The sequence below is a fragment of the Podarcis cretensis genome (genome assembly GCF_951804945.1).
Source record: "Podarcis cretensis genome assembly, chromosome: 1".
Lineage (NCBI taxonomy): Eukaryota > Metazoa > Chordata > Lepidosauria > Squamata > Lacertidae > Podarcis > Podarcis cretensis.
The window spans coordinates 67,207,214-67,232,715 of record NC_137170.1 but is presented as its reverse complement, the minus strand read 5'-3'; the positions used below and the strand labels follow the sequence as shown (position 1 = coordinate 67,232,715).

The 25,502-nt window shown below is 39.1% G+C and overlaps 1 protein-coding gene across 2 annotated transcripts in view; it reads left to right on the top strand.

Annotated features, from left to right (window-relative positions):
- Positions 1-25,502, top strand: part of CSTF3 (cleavage stimulation factor subunit 3) — a 57,153-nt gene that overhangs the window by 13,622 nt on the left and 18,029 nt on the right. Inside the window, exon 1 of one of the 2 annotated variants that reach the window (XM_079967053.1) lies at positions 10,886-11,031. The exons of the other annotated variant lie outside the window; for it this stretch is intronic. Coding sequence (XP_079823179.1) covers positions 10,984-11,031 — 48 coding nt within the window. The 5' untranslated portion in view covers positions 10,886-10,983. Of the gene's footprint in view, positions 1-10,885; positions 11,032-25,502 lie in introns of those variants that run through there. 2 annotated transcript variants of the gene reach the window in all.

The following is a 25,502-nucleotide window of genomic DNA, read 5'->3' as shown; positions in this document are numbered from 1 at the left end:
TGTACAGAGGCTTAGCTATGGAAAAAGTTATGGCACAAGAATGGTGATACAATTTAACTTGAGAATATCTAACATGAACAGCTAAGTGAACATGATAAAAATTAATGATTGCTGCCAAACTCTACAAATAGTACTATGCCACAGCTAAAGAAACACAGAATCTTGGTGAATCCTCATGGCACATACCGATGACTAGATCTGAGCTTTCTCTTCTTACCTCTTCTGATATCCTGGGCCATTTTTGGTAAGTTTAATTAAACAGCTTCCCATCCAATAGCTATACTGTTACCTACCTCACAGGGTTGTTGTGAGGCTTAATTAAATGTTTTAGGTCCAATACTAGTGTGGAAATGTTACAAAGTACTATTCTGGGAATGTACTACACAAGGGACAACAACAACATAAATTAACAAAATATATCCCTTTGATTTAATTTTCCGGAACGAGCAGTTAAGTGGCAAAGGCTACAATTCAAAACACACCTACTAGATAAATTTGTTTTCTGCTATGTGAATGAACTGTAGTAAGCTTTCTAAAGCCATAAGGAAGAGATTTGCCCTGAAATTTGGCTGCTTCTTAGTTTAAACAAAGGATAGCAACCCTGCGGGCCTACAGATGTTATGCTAAATTTGCATCATCCCTGAAGGTTGGCCATGTTGGCTGTGGCTGTTAACAGTTGGATGCTGCAACACCTGGAGGGCCACATATTCCCCACCCCTAGTCTACGCAAACCGCATTATGCTAGATGTTGATCTTGTGGAGAACTGTAGTTAAAAGTGGAAGTTTCAGGTGTCCTTGCAGCCATGAAGGAAAGAGAGCAGGGAGTTCCTTGATCTGTTAACATAGTGGGGAACCATGGCTTCTGTTAACTGGGCCTGAGAGACTTCCTTCTAAATAAACAGAATTCAGTCGTGTGTTAAAGTTTAACAATTTTGATACTTAGAACTTCATGTTATCAAACACCATAAATAAAATAATAGAAAATAGGGAATTTACATTTTCATTCTCGAATAATGTCCCACACCACTGCAGTTTGTATTTTTAAAAAATCTAGCTTCATAATAATATGCTTGAGTGTTCCAGTATAGTACAGTTACAGATAACTAAGAAGGCAGTTTTACTTAGCATTTTAATCCTAATGCTGTAGCTGTATACAGGACCCAGAATGAGTTACAAATTATCAAATAATAAGCAACTTAGAATAAAAACAAAAAAGGAGCTAAGACCAAAACCCTAAACCAATTTTAAAAAATGTCTAAAAACATTCCTCAAGTCAAAACACATAGTTTTTTATGTGTACTTTATTATTTTTAAAATAACATTTCACAAAAGATTAACACAACATTCATTAAAAACAACTTTAATACATTATTATACATTCAAAGAAGGGGATGGGGAAGGAAAGTGGAAACATGGGCATCAACATGACCCACTGGGCTGTGTACTTCATGCAGACAATTCCATATACGAGTCCAAAATTTTGACAGTTGCCTGTTGAAGGTCACTTTTTCACACACTGAAAGAATTGAGAAAACGGACTATTTATAGTTAAAATTCAATGATCTCTCCACCACTGCCCAGCCCCCCACAACAAAACAAAACCAACCGGGATAAAGAGGTTTCCACACTTTTCCTTAAAAACATGTCAGGAAAGCTGCTCAGTGTTAAGAAGCAGACTGTAGACTACGAAGGCTTATGAGGGAACAAATTCTCATGGTCTTGTTTTCACATTGAAGTGGGATCATTGAGCTGCTTTTCATTAAACTAATGCTAAACAAGCATTAAGTAACAATGCAGTGTGTAATCCCCCCTCCAATTTGTCAAAGATTCATAAACAAAGCTCTTAGGCTCCAAAAACTTGATATAAAATTTGATATGAAAATCGGCTTTTTTCTTTTTAAAAACTAGTATTGGAAATTTGAATTTCCATTATATTTGAGAGTGTAACTCTAACTAACGTGTTGGCTTTGTTGCACTTTAGCATAGACTAAGAAGGATTTTTTCAAAAGGTATAGAGGCCACAGGAAATGTAGGATTTCAGGATTATACATCTTTTTCTTATAGGATTTTTAAATCTATTTTGATACAAACATTCTGAGAAAGACATATTTAGAAATAGATGGTTGAAAATATAATTGTTTGAGAATGTGCTTGGAGTTCTTTAATGTGAAATACCTACATATTGCTAAAATTTCCTCTGAAATTAATCTGATGCTATTGCTACAGTTATGTAATACCCTACTACGGTAATTTTTTTACAAAGTTGCATGTGGTTTTCTGTAAAGCAATTGTTTATACTAGACTTTGAAACACCTCATGAATCTCGTACCTTTTAAAAAAATGTACTTGTATACTGCTCCTTACCTGTTAATAAATATTAATTTCTGTATGCTTGTTGTAGCTTTGCATCAGAAATCAGATGCAATTGTGTCTGTGATTTTTGGCCCATCATTTATTGTAGTACGAGTGTAACAGTCAATGGAATTACCAGCAACTTAAACACAGAAGATGTTACTTTCTTGCCTTTGAAACATACTACAAAGCTGGGATTTCCCACGTATGTCATGAGTTTATATAATAAGCAATTCCAATAACCTGGAACAAGGCAAAAAGAAGTTAGGATTTGAAATACGAGCTTTCTAGTATAGTGGCTGTACATGGTTTTAAAAAATCATCATTCTTTCTCTTGTGTGTGCTCACATACACTTGTATTTCCCCCCTAAATATTAGATTTTTGTAGGTAATGCAAGAGACTTATTCCTAAAGTCATTCGGGAACATTGGTCATAAACAAGGCAAAACAATTATTTTCAATTATTTTTGGAGTACAGAATCATATTGAGTGACATCCAACCCCAGCTTGGGTCAGGAAGGCGCTCTTCATCTCTCCTCCCTGCACTCCTTAGTGTGCTTCCAAAATCTGCTCTGGAAGTTTGGGAGACCCTCTGAAGCAGATGTTTTTGGGAGTAATGGGCAGTTGCAGGAAGGTGGAAAGGGAAGCAAACAGGCTGACACAATAAGATGTCACATATATAATTCTTCTGGGTATCACCCATGGTAGAATTATTTTCACCAAGTACAAGAATGGCATGGTTTCCTTTTTGCTTATCGTGGCTTATCATTTTGTTTCTTTTGTTTTGTCGGCTGTTGAATAACAAAGAGTTTTCAGACGTCAAAGAAAAAGCAAATTAAAAACTTACGATACAATAAAATAAAATTAGAAGCTTCTCCCCAGCCCCCTTCTCTAGGTATTTAAACTTGGAACAAAAATACTTGCAGAGGGGTCATATGATTTGATAAAGGAGGCTGCTATTCAGTTTCTTCTTCCTGAGCTATTTCAGAAGCCTAAGGCTGTTATTGAAGAACTTAGCTGCTAAATGTAATGTAAAATGTAATGTAAGCATGCTTGTGTGTGTGTCCATACAGTCTGCAAAGCACACTAAGGCTTATTTTCAGAATTTATGGTATTAAGTACACAATCTTAGTTCAGGAGCCTGCATTCTGTGTCATGTGTTAAATAACTAGAAAATATTTGGGAGGGGGTCAAGTTCTTTGGCTGCAGAAATGCAAAAAGTTCTATTCGCTATACGCAGGATTGTGTACTTTATACTCTGCATGTAATAGTCAGATTCTGTTGAAGTAACAAGTTTTACTACATATACAAACTGAAATTACACACATTCACATTTTGCATAATTATTCAAGCTAGTCATGAGGAGGCAAAGGATCTGTGGAGTACAACACATTGTTCACTGGAAATCATACTTTGCCCTGGTCCAGCTTCTGAGATGTCACTAAGCATGTTCACATATTTTCAATATGCAGGGGTTAGAATCTTTAGAAGTGGTGGTGGTAGGAATGGAGGTATAGGAAAAATGGTCAAAATGCTAAATTTGGGACTTGCACACAGCTATGGAATGGACACAGTCCAGAAATACTTTTACTGGGGAGTATAATTGCATTTCATTTTCATGTTCTAAGCTTTAGGTTATGCCTTAAGTTCTCAAGTGCTGTTCATGGGGTTATACCCCTTAAGTAGTGGACTCAATTTAACCATGCTGCTGCATCCAGTTCTGCTATCTCTGGCCTAGACCATGTTTCTCAGCTTTGCTTGATTGCAGCTTCAACCCTTACATAAACTAGAGGTCTGGCGGTCCTTTTCATGAGTTGCTAACCTCTAAACTTGGTTACTGTAGTGTGGTGTAACTCTTGAAAAGCAGCTTGGAAACTTAGCTGGTTCAGAATATGCTAACTTTGCTTTAGTATGGAACTGCCATACTTCCCTGGTACTCCAGGTACTTCCCTGTCTGAGTTACAGGGTTGCCAGCCTGTTGCCATGATCAGTTCAATGTGCTGGCCCTTAAATAGTCATATGAAGATACTTAGGGGAGTGTCTTCTTCCATTGATTCCATTTGCAGTGAATTTAGAATTAAGATCGAGTGAAAAAGCATGATGGCAAAGCTATCCTCCAAATGTTTTCTTTAAAGAGAGAGTTCCATTATAAAAGGAAGACTTAAACAAGCTTAAAAGGGCAACAGAGGAGAGTTAAGATCTGCAAAATAAATGGGTGGACATAGAAAAAATGTTTTCCTAATGCTGTATCATTGGCATACGATAGAGATGAGATGAATTCATATGTAACTAGCAGGTCCATGCATATTTAGAGATATGTTCCTTCTAGGTTAAAGGAAAATATACCTTGGAAACAATGAGACCATTGTTGTGAGCTCCTGTTTGGCCAAAGATGAAGCAAAATGCATAACTAATTAAAAATTTTAAACCCAAGTAATTAACTACCTTCTCCTGAGATCTTGCAACATGCTCCCTTGCAAGAAAAAATACAATAGGTGCTACTGCAAGTAAGTAGTAATTTTAAAAGATTGCCATGACAGACTGTTAAATTTGTACCCCCAGTTTGAGGGAAATAGTTTACAGTATATGAGATTGGACAATTGTGTTTCGTGCTGTTATTTAACATTCTTGCAAATGGTTATACCCATCATAACAAATTACCTTTATTAAGGTAATGCATGTTCACTCTGTGCAAATCTTTCAGCTTAGAATATGTGTGTGTGATAGTTTTGTAGCAATAAGTCATTTTGCCATAGTGTAGGAGATTCTGGGATGGACTGTTGGCCCATTATTATTGTATCCTGTGTGTTTCCCAGAAACATCTAGCTGGCCAATATTCAAAATTAAATATTTGAGTCCTTGGTCTGATCCAGCAAGGTAATTATTGCACAATTCATTTTTGGAAAATAATGGTTATGCTATGAGGCAATTGGTAATGTGTTCTAATATTGGGTAGCCAAATGTTACAGCCAGCCAGCCCTTTTATCCTTCCCCTTTCCAGGGTGTTCTAACATTATAATATTTCCTAGCCTTCTCTAGGATTTCCTAAAAGTATTGGAAAAAGTATGGAACTGGGCAACTGGGTTGAATCCCAGCATTTCATGAGCCAAGTTCTGCTTGTGCAAGTGCACTTCCCTGCCTTTCCTCCCCACCCTCAAATCTGCTCTGGAGGCTCACAACCTTCCAGAGCACATATTGGAGGTATACATGGGTAAGGAATGGAAGTTCTAACATACCTTTTTATGATAAACCTTTGAAAGACTTAATTGTTTGTTTGTTTGTTTTACTGTTCCAGTGCCAACATTCACAAAATGCACGTCTTGTCATGAAATACCAGTTAGAGCATAATTAAATTTCTTCCTTTCCTCCATATGTATATTTGATTGTGTATGCCTTATTTAGCTGTACGAAGTGTACTTACTGTTGTGAATACGACTGAACTCTCCTTTCACAAAAATACAGAATAAAGAGGCATTTTTAAAAGAACAATTATTATTTTCTGTATCCACTCTTTTCACAGTAGTTCTTCATTGGCTTGAAATGAATCTGTCTTCTAATCAAAACCCTCCCCTAATCCAAAAAATCTTCCCTTCATTAATACATATTTGCTCCATATGCCAACTATTCTGTAGACCCACACAATTCACTTTGTATGCCACAAGTGGAAATAGTCCACAAGACGAAAGGGATGCTGTTAGCCCAAACAATGAACCAAGCCATAGAAAACAACCACACGTGTCTGTAATTACTTCCATAGGGAAATTTATGTGAGAAGATGACCCCCCCAACCCAATATTTCTGAAAACAAACACCCTGTCATTGGACTCCAATATCTTTGCAATAAATTTTGCCAGTAAAGGTAGAGAGCTAAAAGCTAATAGCTAATAATATAATATTCAGTATTGGAGACCAACTCTTTTGAGCTAAGCATATCTGGCATAATACCTAGTTAAAGGATAGGGCTGAAATTATAACTCATTTTTAATTTCACCTTTTGCACTGCTACTTCTTACATGTAAGATACCTAAACACTTAAATGAGAAGTGGCCTATTGGCTTTTCATTTAAACTTGCAGAGCTTTAAAAGCAATGTGAAAAATGAAAATTGAAAAGCTCTTCAGTTGTACGTGGGGAAGAGAAACTAAACTTCCTTTTTCGTACACTTCGTTCTTAAGTGGCCTTTCATTTGGGCTCCAGCTTGCTTCATTTTATCCAATGTCTTCAGATTGCCTGTGTCCAAGAGAGGAGCAAATGAAATTTCTCATCTTCCCATGCCACACAATTCATTTAGGGGCTTATAGCTGCACTAAGTATAGATACAGTCATACCTTGGGTTACGAACGCTGCGAATTGCGCATTTCCGGGTTGCGGACCGTGCCGAACCCGGAAGTACCGGAACGGGTTACTTCCGGGTTTCGGCACATGCGCAGAAGCACCGAATCGCATCACGTGCGTGCGCAGGCGCAGCGCTTCAGGCTGCGAACGCTGTGGGTTGCGAACGTGCCTCCAGCACGGATCAAATTCGCAACGAGGTACGACTGTAGTGGCTTGTGAGTTTTGTTTACATAAACTATTTGTAAATAATTTGACATTCGTAATTTTTTCTCTCCTGGCTCATCAGCTTAGACTTTGCTCCAAGCACTTTGCCTTGGGCTGCTAGACCTGAACCTTAACACTTGATGGCTACATAAGCAAGGAGGGTTTTTTTCTGGGGGGGAAAGGAGTTCTGGAGAGAAGAAATGGGAAAAGGTGTCATTTTTTCCCTATTCTTCCTTTAATCTCATAGCATATATTCCATCAAGCCTCATTTTCATCTAGGATACTCAATATTAGCTGTATGGGTTCAAGGAGATTCATTTCTTCTTCCCTCCGATTTCCTCCCCCCCCTCCCCCGCCTTCTCTCAGTTGATGACTAAACCATATACTGGCTCCATTAAATCATTTTGTTTTTATTTGTAGGCTTGGCTGCTATCAACATCTGTCATAGAACCTCAGAGGTGCTAGTCAGACCATTGTGTGTGTGTGTGTGTGTGCGTGCATATTTTTATCTCTCTCTCTGTGTATGCACATGTAGAGAGTCCATGTAGCACCTTGTCCAGAGTATTTTCAAAATCTGAAAATAGGCTCCAAATAAATTACTGCAGATAAAGGTTGATGAGAGTGTGTGTGCATATATTTTCAGAAAAAGCTCTTGTCAGGAATGACTTTAATACCAAAGTAGTTCTTTGTTCAAATCCTTATTTTTTCTTTGTCAACCACCATCGCAATTATTAGTGTTCTAAACTTCATATTATATGTAATCAAAAGAACTGAATCCTTTTAACCACTTTCTAAAACAAGTTCCTTGTGTGGCATGGCTGGAAAGAGACTTCAAATATATTCATTTTTACATAAAATACAATAAAAAATAAACTAAATAAGAAATTAGTTGGTCCAGATTTAGAAACGGTGATCTGTGTTGGAGACATCAACCTTGTTTGGCCTGTGGCCACATTTGTATTTTTGAGCAAACGCCATAGGCACCCCTCTCTCCGGTTACTTCACACTCCTTTCTCTAGATCAGTTGTCCCCCCACCCCCAGAAGTCAGTGAAAATGGCAGTTTGAACGCACACTTTGCTTTTCCAGGAGATCTTTGTAAAAGTCCAGTGGAATTAATTTGAGCTTTGAAAAGCTCTTCTCATTATTTGAACTTACTACTTTCTTTTTTAAAGAAGAAGGTAACTCTTAAGAGACTTGCAAAAAATAAAACAGCATGAAAACAGTATAAAATTCAAACAGTAAAAGCCGAATATTATATTTACAGTGGTACCTTAAGTTACAAATGCCTCAGGTTACAAACGCTTCAGGTTACAAACTCCAGTAACCTGGAAGAGTTACCTTGAGTTGAGAACTTTGCCCCAGGATGAGAACGGAAATCGTGTGCCGGCGGCGCAGCAGCAGCAAGAGGCCCCATTAGTGAAAGTATGCCTCTAGTTACGAACAGTTTCAGGTTAAGAACGGACCTCCGGAATGAATTAAGTTCGTAACTAGAGGTACCACTGTATAAGAGAGTAGGACTAACATATCTCACACAGAAAAGGCGACATATAATCAATAGGCCTGACAAGAAATAATCCCCTCCTCCGTCACCTAAAGATACATAATGATGGCACCAGGCATAGCTCCTTGGGGAAAGCAGCCCATAAGGGGAGAACCATCACTGGAAAGGCCTGCTCTTGTTTTTACACCTCCTGCACCTTCCTTGGAGTGGGTATATGAAGAAGGACCAAGGGTATGGGTTGGTTTATGTTGCAAAGGGTCAGTCCTTGGAGTATTGGGATCCTGAGACACAAAAAGTCTATAGGTCACAGCCAGCACCTTGAATTTAGCCTGGAAAATTGGAAGTCAGTGTAGTTTGCCAGAATTGGAGCTGAAAGAGAAATGGGAGAGAAAGTAACCCTTCTAATGTCTTGTCAGTCTGTTTCTAATCAATTCTTTAGTTTCTCTCCCTGCTTCCTCAATATTACATTAAGAACTATTGTGACCATAGAGTATTCTGTTTTTTACTCTTTGCTACAAAAATTCTCCCCGTATACTTTTCTGCATTCCACATGAGCATAATCTTGGTTTTGGCCACATCTCCCAACACAAACATTTGCATTTCATATAAATACATATTATACATTTTCTAAATTGCTTATCTATCTCTTGTCTCACTTCTTGTAGAAAAAAGTGCCTGCTACATCTTTCTCCTGATTTCCTTTGGGATTTCAACTCTTCCAGTTTTTTAAAGCTCTGAGCCAGTCAGGTTTCTTTCTTTTTCTAGTCGCCTTCCCATCAATTTCAAATATACAAGCAGATTTGAATTTACAACATTTTCTCTAACATGAAAAAAAAATCTTTTGGGTATCATGTCAGTTGTCTTTATAACCCCATCCATTCAATGATAATATTAAAAAAAATCCCTGAGGAAGGTTTGTGTGTTGCCTTTAAAATCTCTGGTTAATCTGGAGTAAATCTATCAAATATTAAAACCATCTGGGATACTTGACTCCACGTTGTCCACCAACTTTTTGAAGAGCATTCAAGGGTGTACCAAGATTGGCCCATGAGCTTGGAGGTTTCCCCCACCCCTGTTCTGTACATTTGGTCATTTTAATGCTTTCCATCAGTTTGCCCCAGAGTGACCAACATTAAGCTAAGTGGCCTATAATTCTTCCTTGTCCTTGCTTTTTCTTTTTCTCTTTTTAAAAAAGATGTTTATTGTTAGTATTGCTAATAATTGGTCTCCGTATTTGAGGACTAGAAACGGCTCAATCTTGGCAGCAATTTATTTTGGTTAGATGATCAGCAATTCCACATTTGGATTCTTTTACGAATTCTTGGGTTGATAATTTTTTGTTTTTTAAATAGGGCATAGAACTTCATTTCTTGCCATCACGTTCCTCAGTTCTTTAGACAAACAGCTATCTGCCCGACATGTTCTGTAGCGAAAGTAGATGCAAATAATTCAGTTTCTCTGCAGTCATCTTTTTCTCCTTTAGTACACGTTCGGCCCACACATTTCTTCAGCCCTCTTATTGCAGCTGGTAAAACTAGATTAGCAGGCTTTTGAAACAATACAAAATCTGCTTAATGGAGTGAAAGTGGGATATGTGTATTTGTTATTCTATAAACTTCAGTAAATTTTACCTGAGTGGTTTACAAGACTGTAAAAACAAATCAATGATAAAAGCAAAATAATAAGAACAATAATTATTAATAAAGTAATAATAAAATGGCATAAGCAGCAAATTCATCTTTTACACTGCATTCACATGGGGGGAGGAAAGTTGTTGGTTTTTTCCTCCTCTCTTAATGTTTTGAACTAGAAACAGGTTGCAGTAAGAAGTGTGGACAGAAGAGAGGGCAACAGAGTTATAAAGAGGAGATTTTACAGACTTGGGACAGTGGTATAGCATAAGGCACAGGAATTGTAATGGCAGGGGAGAGATCTGATATTTGATGAAAACTACAGCAGAAACGTAATGTGCATTAGGAAGAATCCACAACAGGTGTAGCCTAGTTCAGAAGGGTGGATAAAGTTAAATATAAGAACAAGAAACTTGGAATTTGTGCGGAGCATGTACCCAGAAGAGAAGGAAAATGATTTGGGAAGGCCAGATATGGGAGAAGCGAAGGCTAGCTCAGAAAGGGATCTAGCCATCAAAATAATAGCAGTATTTTCAGAAGCCAGGTGGTTTAACTTGTTTTGCATAATGTCCAAATGTGAAGTTGCTTTAGTTCAGGAGTACAGCTGTACTTTGAAACGGGGAGAGAAATTCAGCATAGTGCTATGGCAATCCTGTCAGCCCAAGATTTTCAGCTTCCCAAATGGAACACCCACCCTCCCCCTTTCCCCCTGTATGCTGTTCTGGAGATTCGCCCAATTCTTCCCCTCCTCCCCTGCAAATTTCAGGGCACACAGGAAGAGGAGAAAGAGAAAAAAGCCTGTTGTGCTGGTGGAATGATGGGACTACTTAGTTGAATCCCAGCCACATTGCTAAGAGGACATTACATTTGGAACACTTGCAGGAAATGGGGACTGCAATTTTACAAAGTTCTATATTGTATGTCCAACTGAAAATCAGTGGGACATAACCACCTGTGCATATGTGTAATATTTCAGGGAAGGAGCAGGATCCAAAGAACTGCTTACAGGTGAGTGCAAGGGTTTGCACACACTGGTGGATTTTTTTTTAACAGCACCCCCACTCCCCCAAGTGGCAAATTACAAATTGCTTTGGGAAGGCCCCTTGGTACTTAAAACTCATTCACCATGGAGCATGCAGGCTGCTGTTTTCAGAAAGTATATGCACAAAGCACATTAGCTACAGAGAATTAGTTGCATGGTTTGTTATTCTGGCCAAACTCTTCTTGCAGGGGTCAGCAACCTTTTTCAGCCGTTGCCGGACTATATTTTGAAAAAATAAATGAACGAAATCCTATGCCCCATAAATAACCCAGAGTGGCATTTTAAATAATGTGATACACATTCTACTCGTGTAAAAACACCAGGCAGACTCCATATATAACCCAGAGATGCATTTTAAATAAAAGGACACATTCTACTCATGTAAAAAACACGCTGATTCCTGGACCATCTGCAGGCCGGATTGAGAAGGTGATTGGGCTGCATCCGGCCCCTGGGCCTTAGGTTGCCTACCCCTTCTGTTTTGCTTTTCTGAATAGCCAAGGTGATAGAGGCAAATATTTATTTGTGCAAAGGCAGAAATGTGATTTTTAAAAGAAAAGGTTTTTAGAAGTAAATGAAATTTCAACAGCATAACTTTTTAAAGTGCAAACACAAAATAGCTTTTTAATGCATTTTGTTTTTATAGTATTAAGTAATTATTCCTCAAATAGAGAGGGGGGTGTCTTGCTGTAGGACTTAGAAACTAGGAAGACACAAGGGAAAGGGATTGCTGGGACAAGGTACAGGCGGAAAAGCACTTCTTCAAGGCCAATACAAAGTGGTGAGCAGCAAGCATTTATATCCATTGTATTTATTTGGCTGTAGTGAAAGTTCAGAGTGGTTTCCAAAAATAATACATTCCATAGTTCTGTAAAAGCCCCACACCCATAGCAGCTTGAGGATGATGATGATGATGATGATGATCATCATCATCATCATTAATTACACTCCACCCATCAGACTGGAGTGCTCCAGACTGGGTGGCTTCCAACATAATATAAAAACAGTGAGACATCAAACATTAACAATTCCTGCTACATGGCTGCCTTCAGATGTCTTCAGAAAGTTGTGTGATTGTTTATCAGTTTGACATCTGATGGGAGGATGCTCTATGGAGTGGACGCAACTACCAAGAAGGCCCTCTTCCTGGGTCCCTGTAACTTCTTGCAGTGAGGGAGCTGCTAGAAGGCCCTTGGAACTGGATCTCGGTGTCTGAGCTGAACAATGGGGGTGGAAATTCTTCAGGTATAAAAGTTTGATAGAAGACTTGAGTGGGAGCAGTGAATTTCTGATAAAAGTCCAGAATCCTTAATATACAAATGAAAGTTGGGTAGGGTTTAGTCCCTATGTCCCATGACGTTTTTTGGAAAAGGTAGAAACACAGTTCTATTGGTGCTTTCAAATGGAGAAAGGATCATTTTCAGTATACAGAAAGGCATCCAAAAGGGGAAAGGATTGGGGAGGGTGTATGGGGAAATGTGATACAGACCCCTAAAGTGTAAATTGATCATTACTTCTTCTGACCCAGTAATAAAATAGGCTGTATATGTGAAGCTGTTTACCAAGTTCATTGCTGTGCTTAAAGCTGCTTAATTTCCAAGCATGTTGAAGCTTCTGTTTCCTTTGGTTTAATATCCACTTGTATTCCTCAGATTTTCCTGATTGAATACCCCCTTCATGTACCTCTGAATTCTAGGGTATGTCTTCACCTGGGAGAGGTATTCTATACCAATAGCAAGCTCTAAATACACACACTGAGCCACAATAGACTTATGTTTCTGCCGAACTTGTTCTCTCCCTGACTCCCAACGTCTCACTTCTCCATCTGCTTTTGGTCCTTCTCTCAAAAGCATTTTGAATCTTTGATCTCTTTGTGAGAGGTATAGAGCATGTTTGTGTCTTTTGCTCCTGTGCTCCAAAGACAAATTTCTACTGAATTTCTGTTCACCTTGAACTGCTTGTAGCTATAGCACTTCACAAATAATAGCATAATATCTAATCATCACGCTACCTGCCTGGTGCCTTGATATGTTGATTTCTACCATGGGTTCTACCATATTCTTAACATACCCTCTAAAAATTCGTTTTGCCTATGTGAGGTGCATTGTTAACCACTACAGGTAGGTAGTAACCTCATCCTTTTGCCCATTTCATAAGAGAAACAAAACTAATATAAAAGAACAAATGTTCAGTGTGACTTTTAAATGTTTGCTCAAATTATTGGCTCTCTGTGTTGAATTAGTAGAACCTTTGACCAGTGTTGACAGATGGGTTCCAAGCTTCTCATTTAGAAGACATTTCTGATCTTCCATGCCATGGCTAACACATGGCTCATTCACACTTCCCAAGTAATTTTGGGTAGTCCAGAAAGGTCACTAATAACCTGGCTGCAGTTTAAAAAATATAAATGGGTGGTGCTGTTCTCCCCCCCCCCCCCATTGCGGAGAAGTCTATATTGATCTGATAGTAAGGGGAAAGAAAGGTGACACCTCTATCTTTTTACTAAAGGGCCCCTTCTGTTTTTTTTTTTAATATAAATTTTTTATTAGGTTTTCACATTTTATAAAACAAAAACAAAAACAAAACATATATATTTTTAAACTCTTATTTTCATTACCCCCTTTCCCTGACTTCCCCCCACCCCCTCTTCATACATCCCAATTCCAAAAATTAGTTCAGCAAGTTCTTATCTCCCATCTTTAACATATTATTGTTATTTTTAAACTTAATCCTTTTTACTTATCCAAATTTAATTTATCCAATTCTCTTTTAAACATTAAATCTTTTTTTTTCTAAGGTCGACCTAATTACCCTTCCACGAATTTCTCCCTTTTTATTTTTGTTAATTATATGTCATAATGGCCAAATACAAAAATCATAAAATTTTGAAATTCTGTTCTACCCTCCCTCCCTACCCCAGTTTCCATCCCTTCCCAAGCAATTATCCTAGCCCGGATTCCTCACATCAGAGGCCTTCAAGTCTCTGTCAGTCTCTCTCTGCCGATTTTGTTGGTAGCCCTTTTTGTTGGTCCTCAGGTCTCGAAGGAATTCTATCTCAGTCACATCATATTTTCTTCCATCCAAGATACTTAATAGCAGTTGCTGCAAAAAGTCAGTTGATCTCCCATACTCAAGGAGGAAGTCCCAATCATATTTCTTTACTCTTTTGAATTCCAATATTCCAAGTGCTCCCGGGACTTCCTCCTTCATCTTTCTCATCTTTCGCAGATTTGTAATCCAAAGATCTTCTTCTTTATTTCTTGACAATATGGGCTTCTGATTGATATTTTCCTGCACTTTTTCCATTCCTTCTTTTCTCTCCACCGGTTCCAAAAAAGTTTTTTCTGGTTCAGCTGCAGATTCCTTATCAGGCAAATCCTTTATGCATTCAGCAGAGTCGTTTGTTTTGGAATTCAAGGTCATAAGTTCTTTGTTCATAGCCGTACTCTGCTCTTGCAGGATTCCCACGAGAAAAAACATTCTTTCTATCTCTACCAGTAATTTTCCCTCTGCAGCCATTGTAATGTCTCTAGTTCCCCCTAGGGGGATTACAGTTGCTTGATAGTCCTTTTCCAACAGCCCGTTACTTTGTTGTTTATGACTACGTTGTTTCCAGCCACCTCAGTTCAAAAGGAACACTTTTAGTTCAGAAAGTTATTAAATAACAAAGTTCTTAAATTTTAGCCGCCCGTTTGACAGCTCCTTTGACAGCTGTCAAACTCCTTGTTCTTTTTCCTCCGGCTCACACACAGGACGCTCCCGGGTTCGGGGGGGGGGGGTTACACAAAAGCTTCCAAAACTCCTCACTTTCTCTCCAGCACAAAGACTTCTTCTGTCAAACTCATGGAAATATTTTTTATCTAACACCAAAAACAGTACTCTCCACCTTAGTCCACCGATCCTTTCTTTAGATCGTTTGTAGATAGGGGGGTGCGGACTTCCCTTTAGCACATCCCCCGGTTGTACCGAATTCAAAGATATAGATTTTAAAGTCCAAATTCCATTCTACTCACGGGTTATTTGTTTCCAGTCCGAATTTTGGGGAAAAAGTCAGCGCTGTCCGGCCATGGCACGCGGCTTCGCTCCACTGAAGTAGCGGTCTACTCTCAGCACCACGCCGCTCCCCGTACCCTCTCTGTAGCCTTTAAAAAAGGCTCTTCGTGGGTCAGGGAGGGCGCTTAAAGGTGCCCACCGAGTCACCAAGTCCGCAGGCTTCCGCGCCTGCGGTTTCTGAGGGTCCCCGCGTCGCCGGCGTGGTAGGACCCGTCTTCAGCAGAGCCGATTCCCTCCGGAGCTCGGAGGGAATCCGCCATTAGCCGATCGCGCTAACCCGGAAGTTCTAAAGGGCCCCTTCTGCCCCCTAGGATGGCACTGTTTTTAAAAGGTTGTCGCCATTGTTAGGTCTTCTTCCTGTTTTCTAGCCTTCTAAGACCTAACAGTGGTGTCACACCAAAGAAGGGGCCTTTCTCCAATGTCAAGAAGAGGCAGGAAAGTGCTGGGGCAGGGGTAGACTCTGCTTCAGAGCAAGAGCACTGCTAAGTGAATGTGTCTTTTTGTCTGCTGCTGAGTCCACCCTTCCCCTGCTCTGTGTGCACCTATGTGCAGGCTCTTGTCTATCTCCTGTTGAGTGCATGAATATGTAAGTGGTATGCCTGTCTTCCCTGACTGCTGAGGGTACGTATATGTGCCTCTGAATCGGGCTTGGGTTGGCATGCAGCCCCCTAGTCTTCTGCTGAATTACCACAAGAGGACTAAACACATGTAACAATTTCCCCACCAGTCTGTAAACCTGCATATAATTGACATACATCATTACACATGAAGAGCCTAAGCATAAACAGCTTTTATGTCGGTAAACAATTTTACTTATGCTGAACTCATAGTTTGGAATACAACAACACAATTCCACAGTTCCCTCAAAATAAATAGCATGTCATTCTTGGTGTCATTTTGCTTTTTGTTGCATTTAGAGTTTACAAACAAATCTTGGTTAATTTTTACATTTCCACAAGGGTCAAAGTAGGTTTTAAAACTCTAGGTGTGTAAAACTTACCCTTCACTTTTCTCCCTTGGCCAGTATTCCTGACTGGGTTATCGCCAGCCTATAACTCCTTAAATGGCAGACTATTTTTTGGATGCTTTTGAAAATGAGTATCTATAAGAAGCTCAGACCCTCTAAATTATAATATTGTTTACAGTGAGTGCTAAATTGCTAGAAAACAGAGTCTTGTGTGGGAAATCTTCTGATACAGATCATAATGATAAGCTCTCCCTCTCTCTCTCTCTCATCAAGCCTATCTCTTACTGTTTGAGATGACTATTGCCATCAGACTTAAAGTCCTTAAATTGTCTTCCCAAGATACATTAGTCCTTAGATAATCATTCTCTTGTTTCCTGAAAGGGACACATTCTGCTGTGAAATTAATACAGATTCATACACTAATCTCCATCATCCTTTTCGATTGACTAGTTCATAAGATGACGTTGGATTCTATTTGTAGTGACAGAATTCTTAAATTTATAGCTACGCAATGTGGTGTTGAACACTGCCAAAGGAAGAGAAGACCTAGAAAGTTAACTGGCCTGGCTCCAAAAAACAGCTCCATCAAAAATAGAGAATGCCAGAAAACAACAGTCAGCAACTTCAAAAATGTCCAAATTGAAATGATGTCAAGCTCTTGAGTTGGGACACATTTAGGATAAGTGTTCCATCCAAAGAGAGAGATTGAAGTTGATACTGTTCTCAGGTAGAAAGACAAGCGATCTGACTATATCACAATTCTGTAGACCTGATTTTAAAAAATGGACGAAGTTCAGTAAAAGAAAAAGGAAAGGTTTTGTTTTGTTTTTTGCTTGTTTTGGATGCTGCTAAGAAAATCACATTTGCATTAAAACTGAAGAGATAACATGCACAGTTTGGAAGGAAATCCAAGTCAAGTTGCTATGTAGGTGAAGCTATAGTAAGAAAACTGTTCTTATTACGGAAAAGTGTCCTAAATTGGCAGACTGAATTGAAGGCTTCATTAAGAAACAAGGAAACTTAAAAGATCACACAGAAATGCAGTATTGGCAATTAAAATGCTTTTGAGAAGACTTCTCCAAAACAGCCAAACCATAAGATATAACCATTATTCTACCATAATGTAGAGAACACAAAATAACAGTTGTTTGCCAAGTTCATAAACAAGTGGGCTATATTAGTTGCATAATTTTTTGGTGGTTTTTCTTTTTAAAACTTGCAGTAGAGTAAATTATTGGTTTTCATTAACTCTCCATAAAATACTTATAAACTTGTCATAACTTTATCTTCATACTATCCTATCTCTGTCTACTAATCATTGTCCCTTTGATAGTAATTCTATTGTTCCCTGAAAGGGACACATTTTGCTGTGAAATTTATGCAGATTCTCATACCAACCTATTCCCAGCTACTGAAAGACATCCGAAATTATCTGAGAGTACAGTCAGTCTAATGCTGTCCTAGATTATTTAAGACTTGACAGTAATCAACTTGAATTGTGATTGTGCCCAAAAAGAGTAGTTCAGACACTGGAGCACTGGTGAAATGTGCTCTGGATTATCCTTCCCACACTTGAAAGTAGGCCAGAATCGTCATATACACATTGAAGAAGATAAGGGACAAAATGGGATCCTACAGTGACCATTACAATGGAGTGACAGTTTTCAGTTTCTTGGTGCTTATTCAGAGGAATGAAAGAACCACTCTGCCAAATCATAGCTTGTAGCCAGGCCAAATGAAGTCTCAAACTCAAGTGGCATTCATCAGTCAAATTTCAGATGGTTATTGTCATACAGCCAAGTACATATTTTTTTACACTGTGCATGGGTGAAAAGACTGAAAAAAAATATTTCAAGACAATGAGTCATAACCAGAGTGCTGATGTTCTTGATTTTGTACTTGAGCTGCAACTCCCAAATGAAAATCAATATTACAGAAAGCTGAAAACTGCTAAGAATGAAGACATCCTGGGTCAATTAAACCATTCATCACTAAAAACAATTCAGCTGGCTTTGGAGATGCAACAGCAATTGGGAAGGAGTTGCTGTTATCACAGCTAGCGTTTTAGAAATTATTATGCAGAGTTCTGTGCTCTTTGGTGTGAATTGAGACTCAGTGGTACTCTTACTCCCATTTGCTGGCTCAAACTCCGCGAAATTCTAATCAGAAAATGGTGGGGAAAGACACATAGCAACAACCATGTCAGTGGCTAATAAGCCAACTTCCTATATTGCTAGCCAATTAGGCTATTGACTGAATAGCTTTCAAAGTGGATGAGTATGTCTTCAAAGCTTTATGGGATCCTTTTGGGTTCACGAGCGCTGAGGGATTGATAGTCTTTACAAGGACAGAAAATCTATTTAGCCTATTGCCTTTGTTAGCTAAACATTGTTGGAAGTACATTGCTTTGGAAGTACTGCATCCAGTGATCTAGTGGGTTTCAAATTGCAAAGCAGTACCATGGCGAAGGTGTGGAAGACCAATAAGACTTGTGGGATTTCGTAGGTGCTAGTAGAGTGGGGAAATTAGAATTGGGAGTTTGTGAGAGAGCCATCTCATCTTCCTCATCTGTTCAGTGGAACACAAAACCTCCTTTTTAGATATTGCCCTGTCTCTTCTTACTTGTTCACTGGAAAACAAAACTGCTTATTCAGACTATCATATATCAGTCTTAAATATTCTGCTATAAATTTATTTACATCAGCCCCCTCCCTTTTTTCCACCAAGGAACTTGCCATACATGGGTTCCTATATTGTCTCCTCAACATGCTGACCAGAAGCAAACAGATTTGGCTTCAGTGAGGTTTCTGCATCATGCGCCTTCAGATCATTGTTTTCTGACACGGCTAGAAAGAAACTCTTAAAAGGCCAAGTGCAAGCTCAGCTCTTCAGGTGGCAAAACAGTGGCTAGCAACAGTGCTGTGTGTTTCCTTACAATGATGCTCTGTGTAGAACTTGCCCAACTGTGAGCCTCCCGGTAGCACAAATGCTGGGAAAGCCAGGCTACATGGCTTTGATTTTCTGAATAGAACAGCTGATACACTAGTAATACATAAGTAGATTTGTGTTCTTACTCTCCTAGCCCATGAACCAAAATGTCCTACCAGCCCAACTATACTTCGTAAGCTGCAAGCAAGATTTTCATCAAGGATTAACTTTAAACCTTTTATTATTCCATAAAATTCATGTGCCACTTGATGGTTAAAACACCTCAAAGCTGTTTCCAAAACTTCCATTTCAAAGTTTTTTACAGATGAAGCAGAGAACGACCCTAACTTTTTGACATAAGAAAATGGCACAGCACAGCCAGTGGCTAACCTCTGACAAACTGTTGCAGTTGTCTTAAAATTTATGAATGCTGATTTTACCACCTTATCATTTTTACTCTGCCACTTTTTTTTGTTGGTTTTTTTTTTTGCTTGTCCAATAGGCCTGTTCTTCATGGCCAACTGATTTCAAACTGTAAATATGATTAGATTTTCAAGAGCTTCATAGAATGCAGGTCTGCTGTTCAAAGGAAGAAGCCAAATTGTACTGGGCATATCCAAGTCTTATGGATCCTGACTTTCAGTAACATGTTAATATTTTAAAACAAAATATAGAGGCTCAATTCACCCATTTATGTAGCAGCCACTCAACGGGAAGCCAAAGCAATCCCAGCTATGTGGCAGGTGTACTTTTATGATACGCACATTCACTGTATTCACAACTTACGTTATTGGATTGCACTGCATTTTTTTAAAAAAAAGATAGCACGTAGTCCTAAAGAAGTCATCTTTAATACGTCTCAGAGGCTGTTGTTGGAAGAAATGCTATATTTCCCTCAAATTTTCTGTGTATCAAAATAGACTCTCTCTGCATGCAGCCTGAAATTGATTTCCATTGATAGACTCAATGAATCTGATTGAGTTTATTTTTGAATTGTCAAAAGGTGTCTAAAACTAGGTGTAATAATTTATCAGAATTGCAGTTAGTTTGGAAAAAAATTCAATCAAATTTCTGAACTATTTTTTTTAGAATAAGGTTTTTCCCCAGAACAGATGCTTATATGCCTGTGCCAAGAATGGATTCAGGCCACAAGGTGAACACAGTTTACATACTATCCTAATTTATTCTAGTATCAACATGAGCCTAAAGAAGAGGAACACTAGAACATTCGTTCAGCTTTTCTTGAGATTTATGCATTGTAATTGGTTCTGCGAGGCTGCTATCTTTTGCATCCTGATCTATGGGACTTGTTTCTGAATATACACATATAGACTTGCACTGGAAAATTCGTTTCAAGCAAGTCACATGCAAATACCTGCACTTATAATTAATAATATTATCCCTGGATGCAAATCATACCTGAAATGTATTTGAATTTTCTTTCTGTGGATTGAAACTGCTTTCAATTTTTTCTCTGGCCTGGTGGAACGCTCTGTTACAAGAGACAAGGGCCCTGCAGGACTTGACATCTTTCCGCAGGGCCTGCAAGACAGAGCTGTTCCACCAGGCCTTTGGTCAGGGCGCAGCCTGACTCCCTCCTTTGGCAATCTTTACAAAACTTTAGTTTATGATTGCCATCAATTTTGATTTTAATTAGTTTTTATAATGTTGCATTGTTTTAGTGTTGTTAGCCGCCCTGAGCCCGGCTTCGGCTGGGGAGGGCGGGATATAAATAAAAATTATTATTATTATTATTATTATTATTATTATTCATTCTTAATTTATCATATTTATTTTATCGGGGCTTTTCTGTAGTACTTTGTTTCCTAGCCTGGATTAATATTAGTAAGCAATAAGAATAAATAAGAAGGTAACTCAGACTACGAGCAGGGAGCAAAGCTGGTTACATCTAGATCCACAAGTTCACCTTCAATTATAGCTTTTCGTTTTTACATAAATCAGCTTTTTAGTTGCTTCAGATACACAGTTGCTAATTCATTTTCTTTTCAAGGATCCAAATATAACTTTCCTGACATGTTAAAAGCAAAAAAAAAGAAAAAAGAGTATCCAAATCTCTGATGGAGGATTTTCTCTCTCCACTTTCTTCCCTAACCACTGTCATTCCACTAAAATTTGCCACGATCTCTTTAGTAATTCTTCATTTCCTGAGACGGCAGACTTTCTATCACAATACCTTCCTAAATATACCGGTAAATAATATGTTCTTGTTTCTTACTTTTTGTGCTTCTTACTCTTTGCCACCTTGAATTCTGCTCTGGGCAGCTCCTTCAGGAACAACATGGGAGGTGGGAGGTGACGTAGTGCGGAAAGGAGGTACACTGGTACCTCAGGTTAAGTACTTAATTCGTTCCGGAGGTCCGCTCTTAACCTGAAACTATTAGCTAAACCGAAGCACCACTTTAGCTAATAGGGCCTCCCGCTGCTGCCATGCCGCCAGAGCACAATTTCTGTTCTCATCCTGAAGCAAAGTTCTTAACCTGAGGTACTATTTCTGGGTTAGCGGAGTCTGTAACTTGAAGCGTATGTAACCTGAAGTGTATGTAACACGAGGTACCACTGTATATATATTTTTAAAAGCCCCAATGTGTAAACAGAAAATGGTACAGCCATTTGAGTCCTGACCTATTTAGCTAAATATTAGAAGCCATGTCTGGCAAATCTAGCCTCAAATACATTTCTGTATTAACAAAGAGATGGAACCAATATAATGTTGAACAAAAGGAACCTGCATCTTCTCTTTGTTAACAATGATCTATAGACACGGTGCTAAGATATTGGTTAGTTTGTAATCAAACTCCTGCTGCCTTTAAGTTTTACAGAATACAGTGGTGCCTCGCAAGACGAAATTAATCCGTTTCGTGAGGCTCTTCGTATAGCGGTTTTTTCGTCTTGCGAAGCAAGCCCATTGACAGCTTAGCGGATTAGCGCTATTAGCGGTTTAGCGGCTTTTAGCGGATCAGCTGATAAGCGGCTTATCAGCAGATCAGCTGATAAGCGGCTTAGCGCCTTAAGGAAAGGGGGGGGGGAAAGGGAAAAAAACCCGCAGGAACTCGCAAGACATTTTCGTCTTGCAAAGCAAGCCCATAGGGAAATTCGTTTTGCAAAGCGCCTCCAAAACGGAAAACCCTTTCGTCTAGCGGGTTTTCCGTCTTTCGAGGCGTTCGTCTTGCGGGGCACAACTGTAGCTTTAATAACACGAGAGGTTTTTTTTTGTTAGCAAAACAACACCTCTGTCTTCAGGGCTTAAAATAAGGTATCTTAACTAGTCAGTGAACTTTAGTCTCATATTTCTCAAACAGTAGCTTCCCATGCCTCCTGGCAGACTTTTAGGAGCTGAAAAGAATTTCAAAAGCAGCTTGTAATACAGGTTTTACTGTTTGGGAGCAGAGCCAAAAATCCACAAGGCAACTGCTAGCCATTGCAAGACGGAGCTGTGGTGCTCCTGTTTCTTGTTCCCAGAATCTGATAATTAGAAGACAGATGAAATGGTTCAGTTTAGTTATCATGACATTAGTAGGTGCATCCTTTGAATTTGCTTCATTCTTTTTTCATAAGCTGTCTGAAGTCTATCACTAACTCTAGTGATGTATTAAAAAATGAACACTTAAAAAAAAAAGGCTACATTTGTTCTACGTTGGCTGTAATATGCAGAAATCTTATCTCTCCCCCCCCCCAGCTTTTTAACAGTGAGCCATGATTAAATCAGGAAGTGTTCAGCCACTGTTTCCCATTTCATCCCAAACAGGAAACTATGGTTACCAGCTTTGGAGCAAGCCAAGTTAAAAATTGGTTTATGATCCTGGTTTGTTTCAAAGCTGGTAACCATAGTTTCCTGTTTTGGATGAAATGTGGCTGAAGCCTTCTTGATTTAATCATGGCTCACTGTAAGGATTGTACGTACAGGCAGAAATCTCAATCATCCAAACCAGGTCATTGTGCCACAAGCATTTTTAAAGAGTGGAATGACACAGATTTCTTATTCCACTGTTTGAAACAAGATATGAGAAAGTGGAAATAGAAAAGTTTTCATATATAATGACATAAAAGCTGACATGTTTATAAAGACCAAAGGAATTCAATGGTAAAAATAGCATACCCTCATTTATGCTTCAACTAAATATTAGTGTAATATATGTTCCTAAGAAATACATTTGTACTGGTCTCAGCTATGGTTGTAAAATGAAAATTTTTGGGTGTATAAGGGTATATTGTATAATCACACTGAGGCTTACAAAGCCTGTTAGACACAAAGGGACTTCTGTAATATGAGACACTGTGTGTCTTAAAACACTGTCTTGCTATGGTCTTGCACAATTACCATTCATGTCAATGGCCTATTGTCTTCCACCTTGTTCCAGAGAAAGAGAAATAAAAAAATAGTGAATGATATCTTTTTGTGCCCCTGTAAATTGGATGCAAGAGAGTTAGAATTTATGCTTCCTTGAGTTATTTTCTTTTTTCACATCTTAATTCAGCTTCTCTTGCTCAAGAATGAGCAAGGATTTAATTTAAAATGGACAATTGAAATCTAAGGCTTTTCTACTTTCTCTGTTGAAAACATTGAGCATGGAAAATGTCACAAGGAAAGACATGCAAGTTTTGGGCCTTTACAGCTCCTTATTTGTAGGAAGAAATGTGCAGCTGATGTTTGTGTGGTGGACAAATACTTGTTACTGGGGAAAGCCTATTCTTCCCCTCAGCTAGCAATGAAATTGAGAATACAGTGTGGAAGATATGTTAACTGGTGTCATTGGTACAAAACAGTGCCTACCTGTCCAGTGAGTGATAGAAATCTCTGGTGCTGCTACATGCACCATTTTATAAACTGTTTTTAAGTTTAATTCTTAGTTTTGTTTTTAAAAGATTAATGGCAGAGGATGAGTATTCTATAGCAGGGAGTCATTCATTTAGCATCTAGAACAGTGGTTCCCAACCTTTTTTTGGCCACAACCCACATAAGCATCTCTAAAATTCTGACACACACACACACACACACACACACACCCCCGTGACATATAATTCTTATTATTCAAAAAGTGAACTCCTGTTCACGTGGAGGAAGCCTAAAAGGCCATTCACTGTTAATAACTCATTCTCGAATTGCCCCCCTTAAAAATCAAATTGCCCTCCGTGGGGCGTGTGCCCCATGTTGGGAACCATGGGTCTAGAACATAGAACATGCAAAGTGTCACAGGATCAATCCCCAGCATCTTCAGCGCCTTGCTACAAACATGAGAAATTAATGCCAGTCAGTGTGTGGTCTGATTCTGTATAGGGTAGATTCTTGTGCTCTAATCCCCCATGCAAACTGCAGACATCATCAAAGTTCCTCCTTCCTTCCACAGCAACACTCTTCCATTTAATGAACCTTTTGCTATTTCTCTTCTCCTTGTCTCTCAAGTATAAGCACTCTTCCCTTCTGATGCTGGAGTAGACATCTACCCTTGTAAGCAATTTAGTGAACAGGGTTATGCTATACAGCACCCCACAGTGAAGCTAAATCATTTCCTTCCATTATAAGTGGGATATTCTTTCATGTGCTGGATCAGGAGCAGCAAGAGTTTAGTGCTACCTTGTAAATACCCTCTAGAAGATGGTAGCCTGCTCCCCACCCCAAATTACTAGCCTACGGTAGGCTGGCTGAAAAGGTGCAGAGAGCTGTATTTCAATGCTGGGCATGGATGAAGGGGCTTCCCTCCTCTAGCAGCCCACTTGGCTACTATACTGAGCTCAGTGGACGAATGGAGCACTCTATGTTTCAACTGATGAACTCACCTGCATGCAGTTCCTGGTCACCTGTGGTTGCCAGGGAAGTGTTCAGATGCAATAATGGTTTAGTGCTAAGGGAGAAAAACTGTCTGGAAAGGCTCAATAGAGACTTTGCAGCCCCTCTTGGTTTTGTGCCAGCTTTGCCCATCAGTGGTAGTACAGATAGAAGCACCCCACATGTCTGGACTATGATGATCAGAAGAACTGAAACAGTGTACCTGCTGATCCTGAATATTGCAGCCCTGTAGATGTACTTTAGAAATCAGATATGTAAAGCAATATAAACTTACCAACTCATGGGGATCTTTGCAGACTGAGTTGGAATGCAGAGACATGGGTGAAAAAATATGAGCACTTACAGTGACTTTGAACATTTCATTGTTGATCAGGAACAGGCTGCATAAGTTCCTAGTGCTTCATATTCATTTATAGCAGGGGTTGTCAACCTGGTCCCTACCACCCACTAGTGGGTGTTTCAGAATTCTAGACGGGCAGTAGGGGGTTCTACGGCACAAGCTGAATCCTCCTTCCATAGAGCACTGGTGGGCGGTAAGGAAATTTTAACATCATTAGTAGTCAGTAGGTATAAAAAGGTTGACTACCCCTGATTTACAGCTATGTTCCATGTACAATGATAGGGCAGGCTTCATTGCAGAACCTTTGTTTCAGATGTGACATTGCACAAATACCGGAGACTTG